Raw genomic sequence first — 17,177 nt, forward strand, 5'->3', positions numbered from 1 at the left:
GAAAGGAAAGGAAAGGAAAGGAAAGGAAAGGAAAGGAAAGGAAAGGAAAGGAAAGGAAAGGAAAGGAAAGGAAAGGAAAGGAAAGGAAAGGAAAGGAAAGGAAAGGAAAGGAAAGGAAAGGAAAGGAAAGGAAAGGAAAGGAAAGGAAAGGAAAGGAAAGGAAAGGAAAGGAAAGGAAAGGAAAGGAAAGGAAAGGAAAGGAAAGGAAAGGAAAGGAAAGGAAAGAGGAAAGGAAAGGAAGGAAGAGACCTACACCACCACCAAAACTATGTTTTTTTTTTTTTCTTTTTAAAGGGATGGTTTTTGGTTTGCTTGTTGATTGATTTGTTTTCCTTAGCTGCTCATGTTGCTAGGTTCTCCGCATTTATGCTGGACATCCGAATCTGAGAGCTGCTCTTGCTCAGAATGGAGAGTTGTGTCCCCCCGTTCACTCCGCTGCTCGCTAGAGAAGGATGACGATGTTTGAAATCCACAGCAAAATACCGGTTGACTTTCCAGCTCCTCCATTTTCTCTTTATTTCTGATTGCACCTTTAGGGAGAAACTTCAAAAGGTCATTTTTTATGTACTTAGCCGCTCGAGGACATGCTGACAAATTATTAAGTTTAGAAAAAAAACCCACAATTTGACAGACTTATTAAACTCCTCACTTCAGCAAAATCTGAAGTGACTTCTCCATGTCTGAAAGAGGTCCAGGCATGCACTGGGAATAACAGCCTAGGTTCTATGTCTCTGACTTAGATAATTTAGGATCAGCCCAGAGGTGCATAGAAGACCTGGTCAACACTAATTCCAACATGTTTCTTTAGCTAGCTTCTTGGAAAAAATATCCTGTTTTCATCAATGGCCACTACCAAATACATAACAAGGAGTTTTCATTCATCACCAATTTCCTGGTAATCTTGCAAGGTATGCATGTGTGTACATATATACATAAGATAGTAAGGATTTAATATAAGATCATACTAGTTCAGACCAACATTTACTCAGTCTATTACCCATTCCTGACAGTAACCTATAGCGTATTTCTGAATGAAATAGCATAAGAGCAAGGAAATACGTAGAGGTATTTTCTCAACATATTTTCCCAGTCTCCAATAAGCTGCTGTGTCAAAGGTGTTCTTGTCTTTAATAGTCATTGCTAGATTTTCCTAGACTAGTACAATTGTCAAAATGGATCAGCATATGCCAAAATGCTAAACAAGTGCTTCAACTGTATGGACACTAACTACAGGGAGGAAAAGTCCAACTGGAAAACTTACATTCTCCTTCTAGTACCTCTACATTTCTGTTTTGGTTAGAGTATAGATAGGTGTAGGTTAGATAGAGTATGGAGGTATATTACCTCTGTAAAAAGAAAATAGTGTTTGTATCTATAAGAGTGTAATATGCCAAAGGTGAACCCTTTCTTACCCTAAGTAATTTAGTGGAAGCACAAGTCATTCTCTAATGTCTTGAGAGGTAAAATGATTTTAATTAATCTGGTTGTGTTAGTTGGCTAAGAACAGCCGCCCCCTTCCAAGGGGTAACAGGAAATCTGACACACTGTGCATGTTACCTTGGAAAGTGCTTATCTCCGTACCACTTCTAGACAAGACCTTCTGGCTATTCTTTTAGCACTCATGGAAGATAATAGATGAAAAAACAGTTGTAGGTGGGAGGGGTGGATATCCAGTAATTCCAGCTGGTGAAGTATGAATGCAAGCCACTAATTCCAGCAAAGCATGATCCGGAATTCACTTTCTGAGCTACATGGGACTGAGCCACAAATAATGTTTTAACATTTGCCTATGAGTCCTTTAACAGTCACCTTGACTAAGCCCATAAGCAAAGGTGACCTACAAGACTGTTTAATGAACTTGAAGAGATTGTTATAACTACTTGAGAAGGAATCACTTGGATCAAGGAGTTAGAGACCTTTTGTACTAGAGACCAGCTATTGCATACTGTATGTGAACAAGCACAGAACACTTACTGCACTAAAACTGGTAGAAATAAATGGTCTCAGCCTCCTTGAAAAGAAAAAAAGAAGGTGATTTTAGGAGAAGTCTTCTCCTGTTGGACTGCATAACAGATGTATATCAGTGGAGGAGAGAATGGATGAACTGTATATATTCCTTTTAAGGCAGCATTGAGGAGGGAGTCTTTTTCCATTAATTCAGAAAACAATTATCTCATGTATTCAGTCTGATAAACAAAGGCAGGGGAATTTCAATTGGCAGATCGGAACAGGTCAATCAGAAAACAAACAAACGTGGGAAACTGATGCTAGCAGGAGCAGCAGCAGTTGCCATGTGCTGAGACGATGTGAGGCTTGGAAGGTACCCGGGGGGTACCTGAGAGGGTTTCTGGGCATCCGACATTCTTGGGCTGTGCGTGTGGAGGGACCGGCTGGCAGGAGTCAGGTCTCACGAGAAGAGTGGGCAACAGTTGGATGGTGCCAGCTGTCCCCATGGCCAGGTCACACTGTGGGAAACTGCATATAACCTGGGGAGCGCCCGACCAGGAGTGCAAACAGGGCACAGCATTTGTTGGGAGCGGCAATAGCAACAGGGCACGGCATCTGTTGGGTGTAGCATCAGCAACAGGGCACGGCATCTGTTGGGAGCGGCATCAGCAGTTTGTGCGACAGTTCACGCAGGAAGGGCTGCGCACTCTGCCAGTCGTTGGGCTGCTGCCTGCTCTGCTCACCTGCAGGCTTAGGCTGGAGCCCTGATGATCACCCGAGCTAGCTGGTGGCTGTGCAGGCCTACCAAATGGCTTGAGGTCTCCAGGGAATTAGAAGGATTTATTAGGCAGTACTTTGAGATTTTTGGAAGCATGGTGGTAGAGACCAGGTAAGGGCTGAGCTCTGCAGCAGACAGGAATCAGCTACCTAGCCGGGCTAGCCTGGGAAGAGTGGAGGCAGCCACCCAGACAGAGCTTCCTATCATGGAAGCTGCTGTCCATGTGGAGGGATGCAAAGACTGCAACCCTGTCTCCTGGGTAGAGGAGGGTGGAAGCTCCACCTGCTCAAGATGGGCTCTGGTGGAGTCATTCAGGCAGCAGGTGGAGGAGCTGCAGGAGGACATTAGCAGGCTATGCTGTGTTAGGGAAGGTGGACAAGAAAGAGTATTATCTGAGACTTTGCAAGAAGAAATATTAGGGCCCCGTGGCACTGACCTCCAAGGACTACCAGACAAAGAGCTTCAACAGAGAACAGACAGCACCTTGCAAAAAGAGGTGGCATGGTCTCTGGTGATCCTGTGAGAACAGATTATCACTTCATTCTCCTTCTTCTTATGTACCACCCAGCAACAGTTATTAAGCCTTGTCAGCGGACAAAACCAATGAACTATATTCACAGGGAGAAACTGTACCAACAGCACATACTAAAAGCTGCAAAAGGAAGCGGCGAGTGCTAGTAGTGGGTGACTCTCTGCTGGCAGGCACTGAGGCACCCGTCTGTCAGCCTGATATGCAGTCAAGTGAAGTTTGCTGCTTGCGAGGAGCCAAGATCCAGGATATCACAGAGAGAGATCACAGACTACTATCCCCTACTTCTTTTCTATGTGGGCACCAATGACACAGTGAAGCAAAGCCTGGCCGAGATCAGGCAGGACTTCAGAGCCCTGGAGGCGCAAGTAAAAGGGACAGATGCCCAAGTGATCTTCTCCTTTGTCTTGCCAGACAGAGATAGGGGTGCAGGCAGAAGTCGATGCATCATGCAGATCTATACCTGGCTTCATGGCTGGTGTCATTGCCAGGGTTTTGTTTTCTGCAATCACAGGACATTCTTCAGTGAATACAGCCTATTGGGGAGAGATGGGATACACCTACCTAGAAAAGCCAGGAGAATCTTCACTAGCAGATTGGCTGACTTAGTGAATTGTGCTTTAAACTAATGAACTTGGGGGGTAGTGTCCAAAGCTGTGACATCTGCATATTTATAAGCAGCAGGTTGGATGAGTTCACCTACCAGAGTAGTGAGGAATGCTCCCCCAACCCTCTCCGAAGACAAGAACCCTAAGTCCAAGTTTGTATATACCAAGGCATGTAGTTTGGTCAGCAAACAGGAGAAACTGAAGCTCTGTGCCCAGTCAGAGAGTTATGATATTATAGAAAACACAGAAACTTGGTGGGAAAACTCATGACTGGAAGACCACAGTGGATGGCCACAAACTCTTTTGGGAAAATAGGAACGGAAGAAGAGAAGGTGGAGTTGCACTTTACGTAAAACAGAAATTTGAGTGTATGGAGGTGAGTTATGGAGACCACAAAAGTTCTGTGGAATGGCTTTGGATCAAGATTAGAGGAATCGTCACCAGCGGGGATCTTTTGTTAGGTATCTGTTACCGACCTCCCTATCAGGATGACGAGGCTGACAAAACCTTACTTCAGGTGCTTAAGGAAGTCGTAGGCCAACAGAACCTGGTTCTCATGGGTGACTTAAATTACCCAGACATTTGTTCGGAAAACAACTCAGTGGTACACAAGTCCTCCATCAGGTTCTTGGAGTGTATTGAGGATTGCTTCCTGCTACAGATGCTGGACATGTCGACTAGGAACAGCGCATTGCTAGATTTACTACTTACAAACTAAGAAGGCTTACGTGACAACATAACTAACTACCAATTGTAGCCTTGGATACAGTGATCATAGCATTGTGCAGTTTAAGGTACTGCTGAGCACACTGAAGACCAGTAATAGGACAAAACCCTGGATTTTAAAAGAGCCAATTTCAATATGCTCAGAGCTCAGCTGCGAGGGATTCCATGGGAAGCATCCATGGAGGGCAAAGAAGCTTGTGAGTGCTGGGAAGAAGGCTCAAGAACAGCTCCCTGGAAGCACAAAAACAGTCCATCCCCTACAAAGGGAAAGGAAGAAGGTAGAATAAGAGACCAGCTGTCTTAACAATGAGCGTTTGCTTAAAAGCAAAAAAAGAAGCATATCAGCTACAGAAAGGCAGCCAAATACCAATCAAGGACTACAAGAACCTTGCTAGGGCATGCAGAGAAACAGTCAGGAAGGCTAAAGCTCAGCTCAGAAAATGGCCAAAAAAGTCAAGAACAACAAGAAAGGTTCTTCAGATATGTGAGCAGTAAGCAGAAGCACAGGGAAGACATAGGCCAATTGCTAAACAGCACAGGGAAACTAGTGACTAATAATGCTGACAAGGCAGAGGTTCTCAATATCTTCTTTGTCTCTGGTGTATCTGGATCCCAGGTCAAAGGATCAAGTAGCTACAACAACACATGCGCCAACTTACCAGTAATGGAGAAAGGTCTGGTCTGTGGCCTCTTGTAGGGGCTCAACCCACATAAATCTATGGGACCAGATGGAATCCACCCCAAAGTGTTTCAAGGCCACTGTCTATAATATTTGAAAAGTCATGGAGATCAGGGGATATCCCTGATGCCTAGAAGAGGGCAAATGTCATACCCATCTACAAGAAGGGCCCAAAAGAGGTTCTGTTCTGTTCCATTCCATTCCATTCCATTCCATTCCATTCCATTCCATTCCATTCCATTCCATTCCATTCCATTCCATTCCATTCCATTCCATTCCATTCCATTCCATTCCATTCCATTCCATTCCATTCCATTCCATTCCATTCCATTCCATTCCATTCCATTCCATTCCATTCCATTCCATTCTATTCTAAAGAGGACCCAGGAAACTACAGGCCCATTAGTCTTACTTCAGTCCCTGGGAAAATAATGGAACAAGACCTAGAAACTATCACAAACCAAATGAAGCGGGGTGATTGGGGAAAGCCAGCAAGGATTTACCAAAGGCAAATCATGCCAGACTAACCTGATCATCTTCTACAACAAAATAATGTTTTCTGTTGACATGGGGAGAGCAGTGGATGTTGTTTATCTGGACTTCAGCAAAGCATTTGACATTATTTCCCACAGCCTTTTCCTAGGCAAACTGGCAAGATATAGATTTGGTGGGTGGTCTGCAAGATGGGTAGGAGATTGGCTAACAGGCCACACTTAGAGGGTGGTGAACAGTGTTTTTTACTCATGCTGGCAGCCTGTTACTAGCAGGGTCCTCCAGGGATTGATACTGGACTCCACACTGTTCAACATCTTCATAAATGATCTGGATGATGGGATTGAACACACCCTCACCAAGCTAGCTGTTGACACCAATCTGGGTGGTGAGGTGGACATGTCAGAAGGGAGAGCCACCTTACAGAGAGATCTGAACAGGCTGGAAGAGTGGGCTAGCAAGAACTGTATGAAGTTTAACAAAGACAAGTGCAAAGTTCTGCACCTGGGATGACATAACCAAAGAGCCCAGTACAGTCCCTACCTCTGTTAGGGAGCATTAATCTGAGTCATCATCTCTAGCAAGGCCAATGTTTTGGTTTAATAAAGACATCACACATCCTCTTTCTTCTGTTGAGACAATGTGAGATTCAACCTAAGGTATTAGGGAATATGGTAGATGATGAGTTACAGTGAAGGATTAGAATAGCAGTTACTCCCACAAGGAAATGGGATGGGGATGGTGGGTGAGGGAGGTTAAATACTAGAAGTCTTACCTCCCCATTCAAGAAACAATAGAGAACAGCAACAACAAAACCCTAGGTAAATGGGAGAGAAAGAAAAAAAATGTAATTCAAATCCTTCAGTAAATGCTGGAAAATAGCTGGCGTTAAAACAAACAAACAAAACCAAAATCCTAGTATACAAAACATATACATAAATAAACACACAGTCTGAGAACTGTGCATGCAAAGTAGTTACAACGAACAGAGATTTCTTTTTAACAAAAGCAGAATTCACTGTATAATCACCTGGAACGATCCCAGTCCCAATTCAAACACTAGTCTCTCCCGCTTACTGACATTTTCAGGAGAAAAAGCAAACACCGTGTAGTGAATTCCAAACAAGGGGATAAGCAGTAGTGTAGAGCGAGCCAGTCTCCTGTTACAATAGAGTGAAAGAACTTTAATGCAGCCTTGTAATAAACAACTTGTGCTTTAATTAAAGAAGAAAACACAGAAAATATTTTGTTGCCTCCCTTTCGGGAAATACATACACTGTATAATTATACAAACAAATATACAACATTCCCATTTGTTCCCAAACAGTGATTTCACACACACTGTAGTTTGCTCCCACTTCTTCACACTGCTACAATAACAGCACATTAGTAATGCTTAATACTCTGTACTGTTATTTTAATTTGCATTATTATAAGCAGAGATTTTTTCTACCATGCCAAACATGCGGAGGGTAATCTTGCTAAGGGATTCAGACTGCTACCATAACACAATAATAAACCTCTCACCCAATTGCTTAATCCCGGTGGAGTGTTTGAAATCACATTTTGTGTGTTTGTGTGTGAATTTCTTTCTGCATAGCAAAAAATTCCAAAACAGCAATACAAATAAAGGTAAAAAAGCCCTGTGTGTTCTTATACTCATGACTATTCCTCAAGGTCTTGATTTTGGTCTCATTTATACTGTTGGAAACCTAAGTGTAATTCCACGGTGCAACTAATTTCCACTGCATCACAATGAAGAGGATTTAGAGAGGAATCAAACTCGGTAGGTATAAACAAAAGGGCTGGAAACCAATGTGTGTCTCTGTAAGCACTTAACTGAGTATGGATGAAATTCCCCAAAAGCAGGGGTCCAGCCAAGACTTATGCATCAGTTTTGGTCAGTGTCATTTGCTGACTGAGCAGCAAAAAAGACCCGAGAGAAAGCCAATGTTGATCTGAAAATAAGGCAAGTGCTTTATTATAAACAAAGTGGCCTATAGTAACATCATTTTCAAAGGGGAAAAAATAAGACTGATTTCCTTCAAGTAAGTTAAGGAGGTAGATGGGAAGACAAAAGATCTAAAAAGCCATAAAGATTTTTGGAAGAGCTGCATACTTTTTCAATTTCAAATGTTCACTTTGCTTATATCTATATGGCATATTGCAGACACATTTGAATTTGCAAATACGTGCTCAACAATATCCCAAAAATGATGTGTTTGTCTTACTGAAAGTGACGACTTAATTAATACATCTCCAAGAACTCTGTGATCATATGTTGTTATATCCAATACCAAACTGGAAATGGGATATCTGTTCATTGCTGGTGTCCCTCAGTCGTACTTTGTGCACTAAGGCTGATAAACACATCACAACACTTGTCTTGAGATTGTGCTAAACACCTATGATTCATTAGTCTGATGCACACCAAATCTCAAGTCTTGGTGAAAGACTCCACAAACCAGAGGACACAGTTCTTGTGAATTATCAAGTTAGACATTGACCAGAAGTTTTTTAACAGGAGACGAACAACCTTGGAACAGGTTGATGAAGAAAACACAGAGTCTCCAATTTTGGTGATCTCTCGAAAAAGTAAGCGATACAGGAGTGACATAGTGTAGTAGACTGAAAGACCTTTCAAGGTCCCTTCTAGTCCTTTTTCTCTATGGACATGTAATCAGATTAATGAAAAGGAACAGAAACATTGTGGAAAAGATTGTAGAATAATATTATCTCCATAAACAAAAAAAGATGTAAAGAACATATATGTCTTAAACTAGACATGGAATAAAAAAAATAAAAATAAAATGAAGGTAGTAAACTGGACAAAGAAGTATCATCTCTCAAAATCTGTTACCCTTTATATTCAGAATTAATGACAACAACAACAAAAGGATAAATGTTATTTTGATTTAAAAGTCAGACTAGAATTGTCTATTAGTATGTTGTATCTCACTGCAGTCATAAGAGATTAATTTTGGGAAGGATGCGGAGGAAGACTTTTCTATTGTCAGTTTTCTGGCATCAATTATATCTGATTAATCATACAATTAGTTTGTAGGATCTTGAAATACAATGTCATCATCAACTTATTTGAGATACCGTCTTCAATATTGTCATAAAAGTCAGGAAGAAAATACATGAAATGTAAGAAGTAACACATTGTGAAGTTTATAGATGATTAAGATCTACAAAGAGGAAAAGAAGAATTTAATTATAAGAAAAACTTGAGATATTATTAATGACTGTGTGGATGATGATGAATTGTGTTTTTTCAAGAGGATTAGGAAGAAAGAAGACTTAAAGCAGTACCTGCGATACATCTAAGTTTACGTGCAATGGTGAAATGAAGATGTTAAAGAATACAGCGAGATTCTCAGGAGTGTAACAGCCAAAGATATTCATCCTCTTATCTTCCCACAAACTCAGGGGACAGATCCGAAAGGCTTGAGGACAATAATGACTCAGTTGGGCTTAAACTGGCTGTTTAGAAGAGATATGTTCTCCAAAAGGTTTAGCAAAAGCCTTGTTTACTTTCCCACAGTTAGAGGAATGTCTTAAGGTTACTGTATAAGAAAGCGAGTTGTATTTCAATTTTTGTTGAGGCTGACATTCTATTTTTCAGCTGTTATTTTCCTTAAAAACAGTTTAAACATGAGATTTTCCCCAATAGCATGGCTATTGGCCTTTCCATAAAGCGTTAGTACAAAAAGACACAAGTAATGGTGTCCTCTGTTTTTCCTCACTCCTCTATTGAATAACGGAAAGACATCTTTATAGTAAAAGGAATAGAAAGTAGAAACGTTGTCTAACTTTGACCAGTATCTGAATGAAGCATGTCTTTATTTTTCCATTGCACATCCACACTTATTAAGGAGATTGCTGAAGTGCCTATGAATATTACATAGGACATAACGGGGCATGAATTGGAAATGAAAATGCACATCACATTGCATTGCTGAGTAGAATTTTCAGTGATTTCTACTGAATGTTCCAGTGTGTTCATATTCTGCATTTTAAAACGGGTTTCTAGAAGACAAATTAATGCTGTGATCCAAACAAACACAGTAACTGTACATCAGATGAAAAAAAAAATATTTTGAGCAGCTGTGCAATAGAGAGCGAGGACCAATGAGTTCTAAATGGTCTAAATAGGTTCTTCCAGCTTCTGTGAATGGGATGTAACAAAGATATATCTCCGGATTCAGAACCTGCAGATACAACTGTAAGCACTGCTGAGCTGGATATGTGATGATGCCATTTGGAATAAATGAAGGAGGCCATCAGAAAACATGGGTCCTCTACATCGGGGGACCTGAAGCTCTAGAAGAAATCATGTAAGGAAATTTGTGGTTGTCATTCTTTTTTCTGTTCTCTGAGAGAGAGGTGAAAACTGTAGCTTAGAGCATACTCTCCCATCAGTTCCAGGTATCTCCACTGCACTGAAGATGTGTCTTGTGCTATTTCTGCTGGGACTGTAGCTGCTTCTGTTGGACCAATTGCAAAGTCATGTAGCTCAAAAAAGCCGTTGTAACTTACATAAGATTTGAAGATGACACTGTGTGCTATTAAGGTAAGGGTAAAATACAGAATAACTTTTACTCTGGCAAAGAGTTTATTGCCTTGATCTTAGAGGTTCTCACCACACAACTTTTTTGAGACAAAACATCACAGACTGTCAAAAGAAGCAAAAGATCTTCAAACCATAGCCTTTGAAGAAAGACTATGTAGTTGTTGTTTTGCTATTTAGGCCTGCCTCTTCAAAGTAAGAGAATTGTTCAGTTTAAATGTTGAGTCTTAAGTGAAATTAAATTGATTAAATATAAACTTTTGCAGAGAAGACATCAAGGTCTGTGGTAGTAATGTAGAACAACATTCATCTCACCAAGGTTTGGACATACATACTGTAGATATCTATATCGAAATTATTAGCGTAATGTCTCTAAAGCCAATGCAGAGAAAAATGCACTTTCAAGGCATAGTTCTTGCCTGTTACAGATGCCTCTTTAAGAAGATGTGACTCTTGTTGTAAACCCCATGAGTATGTACTGATTACATCTATTGATGTACATATTGGCTAGCTTAAAGTTATGAGGTATCTGCAATGATGACACCTATTTTTAATTAAATTAATTCCACACCTACATTGCCTTTATTGTCAATGAAGAGTAACAGGCACTTATGCACAAGGACGAATCACCTGTCCCTAAGGAAGGCCTTATCACATCCTAAGTCTCTCCATTGACTACCAAGGGGATCTGGACTGAGTTTGTCATATAAATTGCGGCTCTGTAGGCTTGTAAAGTTTAGATTAAAGGAATCTCATCTTTTTGGCCATAACTCAGTGATGAATATGTACAAAAAATAATCATGGCAATATTTAAATAGAAGTTTAAAGAGCAAATCGTGAAGATACAGGATGTCATTAGTGATGAAATGCTTAATATAGCTCATGTTTAATAAACCAAAGTATCTGTTTTATCAAAAGGATGCTAAACAGAGTTAACATCTGACTTTCAGGAACCTCAGTAATCTCTCTGACAGATACATGTCTTTTCCAAAAGCTTAATTAGATCTGTAGGATCACTTTCAAAGACCTGAGGTAACACCTAAACACAGTAATTGATTACAGCTTTTTAATTTCCCCATGCATAAATCACATCTTCAGACTAAAGGACTCGAAAAGCAGTGGAAGCTTACTGAGACTTTCGTATTTTAGCACAAAAAAAAAGGTTTAATTATGTTTTTGGAAGTGTACAGAGTTTTTCTAGGCTCCTGTTTAGGCTGAACTCTTCTTGCCATTGACTAGGTAGAGGATTTCACCTTAGATGGTTGCCAGTCTGCCATCTTTCTGAAACACTGCACTTACCTAATGGGAAATTTGTTTCTCTGCAAAGGCCCAACATGAAGTCTATGCTGCATCAGGTTATATATTAAGTAGTGAACTTCATATTTCAAACTATCTCCTCCTAAATTTAAGTCCTAGTTTTACCTAACTCTTCTTAGACTTCAAGTTTCTCTCAATGTAGGATATGGACCTGCTGACTGTTCTTCTATTCTCCATTTCTTCTATCTGCTTTTGCACAATGTCAGTCTGTTGACTGAATCTTTTCAGCATTTTCTTTGGTCTATTTCTTAAATACCTTGAGGAGATGTAAAATCACAGAGAAAATTTATTTTTATATTTTAAATGTCTTTTTCTAGCTAACAAACATAACAATATATGCAGTTGTAAGTTACAAAACAACTTTTTTTCCTTAATGGTGTCAAAGACAAGTACTAAATATTCTACAGCAAAATGCTAGACTGATGGATCTGTGTGGCAGGATTTGCACTCATAAGACTGCTGTGAAATTAAGGGGAAAGTTCATCAGGAAACATATTGTGTAATAGTTTTCTGAAAGGTACGCCTCATCTAAATGAACCCCATGAGCTTCTTGTACGAGTAACAGAGAGTGAGGTGCACAGTGAGAAAGTGATTAATTCACATATCTCTAGACTAAATGACATTTATTCACTTTTCTAGATGCCTCACTCTCCATAGGCAAATCTTTGACAAAGGTTTATGACTAGGCACATAATATTTTGATATTAGGTTAAGCTTAGTCTTTCCTCATCCCTGGGTGTATACTAACACAACTTCATTCAGTTCAATGGACATAAGTTGTTTTACACCAGCTGAGAGTCTGATTCACTCAATCCTGCCCTGCCCCGCCCCTGTCGTTCTAAGAAACTTTCAGGTGAAACATTTACTCTCAGTATGACCAGGGTGCCCCTCTTTGCTGTATAATAAACAGTAACTATTAATAGTTTCTATACAGACACTAGCCAAAACCATAGAGAGCATCAGTGATAATTACAAAATTTTTTAAAACATAACCTTAAAATCCTTGATCGTGGGGCATCAGCAAAAGCACAGAACAACAACAAAAAATTCTACATGCAACAAGAACTAAATGAATGCTTGCTGTCTGGTTACTACCCCTCTGCTAATATCCATTCATTTACTTGCAACATGCGTCATACAAACACAGTAATGTCACAGGATTGCGTACACTTACAGGGTAATGGTTGATAGTTCTGACATCTTGCAAGAGTGCTGGTTAGCCCTCTTAGGCTTACAGTAGCATTTCTGAACGCAGCTGCTAAATATGACAAGATTAGCATTTTTTTCAGCATATTGTGAACAGGCCAAGGTAGGTCACTTTCAACACATTTCATGAGACACGTCACAAAGATGGAAAGCGGACATGACAGAATGAAATTACAGCACAAACCAGCTGCTTGAACTGAAGCAAAAACAAACAAAAAAATTAAAACGCGTTGGCTGTCGCTGGCAATTTTGATGCGTTGATTCACAGACAAACCAAAGATTGAACAACCTGGAGGCAGGCGGGCAGCATTACGCATCCAAAATACACATGACCTTTGCAGCCTGGTATTGTACAGAGGGTAACAGAACAATATATTAAATGGAAGTTGACTGCACGCTTGTGGAGAACAATTAAATAGTAACATAAACGTGTAGGATGGAGACTAATCTAAGATGAAGTTGGATCAGATGTTCCTCATTTTCGTGTGTGAGTACCCAAGGTAGTGTGGATCCCTTCTTTTTAGTGAAGAGTACTAGTAAGGACACCAAAGCACTTCTTCCACCCAGCTTCCTTGATGCATGGGGAGGGCAGTTCAGTATGGAAACTGCATGTCTGACTGGTAATTCAGAGGTACCACTTATTTTTTGTCACACACACTGAGACAGGTGTAGTTATAAAAGCAGCAGGCACATATGCTATAAACCAGGACCATGACCTCTACGTGTCGTATTCTAGAAAGAGCTGCTATGGAAAATGGGATGTTTACATTTACAACTAGCTAGAGAGAGGCTAATTCAAATCAGCTGTCAAGAAGGGTAATCTGAAACAAGAGGGGAAGGCATTTTGAGGGATCTGAGGGATAGGGATTTTGTATCTTTTATGGTACGTTGAAAAACATGAGAATTGAAAATAGTAATTTCTGGTCAATTTTCGAGGGGACATTTTTTGTTTTGTTTTGTTTTCAACACATCGTTGTTTTGGTGGGATTCACCTCAGGGAAGGTTGGATATTTACAGTACAGAAATCTAAGTAAACTGGACATCCTTGGTCCCTTGAGAATCAACAGAGAGAATAAGCAGCCAAGAGAGAAAAACACACTTATTGGTCAAGGTATATCCGACCTATTTTAGAAGTCCACTTTAGGATGGGATGAACAGCACACCAAACACCACTTACTACCCTGACTAAATCTCTGTTGACTAGAAAGGATACTATGAAGATTTTTTTTACAACAATTGCCCACAAGGCAAACATCTAACTTTATTCAAACCAATCAAACTCTGTTTCTGTTGCTCTGCTAATATGCACAGTCTAAGATTTGTGTTCACCTAGTCATAGATGGAAGATGCAGTTTATAAGCTGAACAGTAAAATAGAATAAATCGAAAATAGGAGTACTGTTAACTCCTTTAAGCTAATCCCATTTACTAGAGTTTTATTTGTTTGTTTGTTTTTTCCTTTTAGGTAATCAAAATCTGACAGCTGCGTTATTAAAGATTATAGCGTAAGAGCTGGAAAGAATACAGTATTGTGGCATGCACACATCCAGCAAATAGAAATACGAATCATGTTTCAACTTGCAAAATGAATCTCATTTCTTGGATGATGCTAAGGAAGTAAATATGAAAATGACTGTTCCTTTTACAGTATCACTTTTGTGATAAAATCTTGCACCATCTCTGTTCTTCACAGGGCTGAGTTGTGCATTAATTGTCAGCTAAGACTGATCAAAAACAAGGAGAGAATTTTTAGAGATAGTTCCTTTTTACTATGGCTGAGACTTTCAGAAGTGACTATGGATTCTGAGTGTCTCACTCATTTTTTGATCAGCTGATCTGAAACACATTTTATCAGACCAATTTTTACCACATGAGGGCTGTTCATCATGTGTTGAAAAGCAGTGCTTATGAAGGCATTTTCATAGAATCATTTAGGTTGGAAAAGACCCTTAAGATCATTGAGTCCAAAAAAGGTACATAACCTGAAAATGAAAGATCTAAAAATCAATAATCACTAATCACTTTGAAAACTCTTAATCATGGGGTGTTGTAAGGGATTGTGTTCTTCAGTGACATGCTTAATCTTGCCATAGTCATCTAGAAAAAAAAAATCCCCACCCATGTTTCCTTTACTGCTTATGCCCTGTTTTATTTGGCAGGGATTGATTTTCATTGTAGGTTTTTCTAGTGAGTAGAACTAACATGACAGCACTTGATATTTGCTAGAATTATCAAAAAGGACAGACTTGTTTTTGAAAATAGTATCTAAGAATTAACTACTGCTCCCCACTCAATGAGGGAACTTTTACACATGGGCTTGCGATGGAAAACTTTGCTAGCACTTCTTAGGAAAACATTAATATTTTAGCGCTGTTAGCATTTTTTTCTGCCATCCTATCTAATTTAGGTAGAATCATCTCTCTGATGTTAGATATTGTAAAGTGACCCAAAATCTTTAGAGTACAGAATTGATCGTTTTCTTCCCTTTTTTCCTCTCTTTTTTTTTTTTTTTTAACTCACTTACTTTATTTATTTATTTATTTATTATCCAAATAGAGGCATTGGTGGAAGGAAAGGGAGAAAGAGACAAGAGGCAGAGGAGGCAGGAACCAGAAAGAAATGGGAAGGAGGAAAAAATAGCTAAATAAGAGAAAATTAATATAAATGAGATTATGGATATCAAAACATTACATTAATTAGGACAGGATCCTCAGATCTCTGTAGGCACACACAGAATGGAATTGGTCACATCTAACTATATATATATTTAAGACAAATTTAAACTGAATTATCACCTTTAACTCAGTCAATCACGGAAAGAAACAGGCACTTCCAGAGGCTGAGCTGACCTGTGTAACAGGCGTCTAAGACATACGGGATGCATTGCCTTACGGAGGTGCCCTGGTCTCTCAGTTTGACCATAGACGAAGACTAGACTGCTTAGATTAAATACGAGACTTTAGACAGCTAAAGGCAAACAAGCTGAGTCTCACCGCATGTGTCCTGTGCATGGACTGCAGCTGCATCTGGGAGGAAGAGGGAGGGTGCTAGGGTGGAAGGGGAAAGAAAAAGTTAAACATTCCCAGGATTAAAAGAGTGATGTGTGATGTGGCTGAAGACTATCTTGTCAGACTGAACACCTTGACATCTGGCAAGTTAATGCAAATGAGAGAGTACACAAATTTGAGGCAAACGTAGTTGCAATTCCACTCTAAAGACTTTGTAGGTTTGTCAGAGGTGCTTAAGAGAAGTAAAATGAGCATACTGATTCAGGGGAATGACGTTATGCTCTGTTACCAAGGCCACATAGATCCATAATGAAAAAGATCTGGGTTTAGGTCACTAATAGCACACAGGGAATGACAGAGTTTGTGGGTTGTCTCTAAATATGCTGAAGGGGAATCCTTTGGGAAACACAATAAAGGTAGAATTTGATTCATGCAAATTAAAACTGTGCCTCATTAAGAATCTTTGTGCACCCTGCTCAAGTAATTCTATGTAACCTCACTACAAATAGGATTGGCAACTATGGAGTAGTAGGAAAAGGAATGTAGAAACAAATCAATGAAATAAAGTACTGAAAATACAATAAAAAGTTAACCAAAGTGAAAATAGAAAGATTGTATGGGAGAGAGAGAAAAAAAATTGAAAAATTGAGCCATACCGTCTATTATTTATGCTAGATGCCTACTTACCTACAGGTGATATTGTTATCGATTGGGGGATTTCTTTTCCTTGCTACTCGATAGCTAAGAATTTCCTGAAGCTAGACTTGTTTCCTGGCCAAAACACCAGCTACATTTACAAAAACCCTAGACTTACAGCTCAGATATAAAGAGTTTGGAAAACTGAACTCATCCTGTGAGCAGAAAACAGACTATACAATTCCATCCTGCTGCATGGACTGTGGGTCCTGATCCACTGTGTGCAAGTAGACTCATTCACCCCTCTCACCCAGACACAGAATAAGCATGGGTGCTTCTCAGCAAAGTCGTTATTTAGTTATATGTCATCTAATTTTTGAAGTTTACAATATGGGTGTATGCCTTTTACCTTGTCGACCCATGCTAGCTTTGCAGTCAGTGGTGAGAAACAGGCCACAAATTGAGATTTATCTGACCTATTTTAAGCATCTTGTTTAGAATGAAATAAGTTATACTAAGGATTTTATTCTCTGGACTAGGTAGATCTCTACTGACTGTGGAAGGAGCCCAGCATGATTATCTTATTAAAACAGGTGGATCCCATGCTGTCTTGCTAGAAGTACAACCATTGTTGTACTCTTCATAAAAAAAGGCAACTCTATTTCTCTACTCTTCAATT

The 17,177-nt window shown here is 39.7% G+C and overlaps 1 protein-coding gene across 1 annotated transcript in view; it reads right to left on the reverse strand.

Annotated features, from left to right (window-relative positions):
* Window positions 1-341: 341 nt before the first annotated feature.
* The window catches only part of ADCYAP1R1 (adenylate cyclase activating polypeptide 1 (pituitary) receptor type I), a gene marked incomplete at its 5' end in the record, with an annotated part of 56,754 nt that continues 39,918 nt past the window's right edge, over window positions 342-17,177 (reverse strand). The window contains 3 exons of the mRNA XM_009583156.1: window positions 342-530; window positions 6,535-6,576; window positions 6,790-6,919. Of these exons, the coding sequence (XP_009581451.1) occupies window positions 342-530; window positions 6,535-6,576; window positions 6,790-6,919 (361 nt within the window). The remainder of the gene's footprint in view (window positions 531-6,534; window positions 6,577-6,789; window positions 6,920-17,177) is intronic.

Source organism: Fulmarus glacialis, unplaced genomic scaffold, assembly GCF_000690835.1.
Source record: "Fulmarus glacialis isolate BGI_N327 unplaced genomic scaffold, ASM69083v1 scaffold4818, whole genome shotgun sequence".
In the NCBI taxonomy this organism is placed as follows: domain Eukaryota; kingdom Metazoa; phylum Chordata; class Aves; order Procellariiformes; family Procellariidae; genus Fulmarus; species Fulmarus glacialis.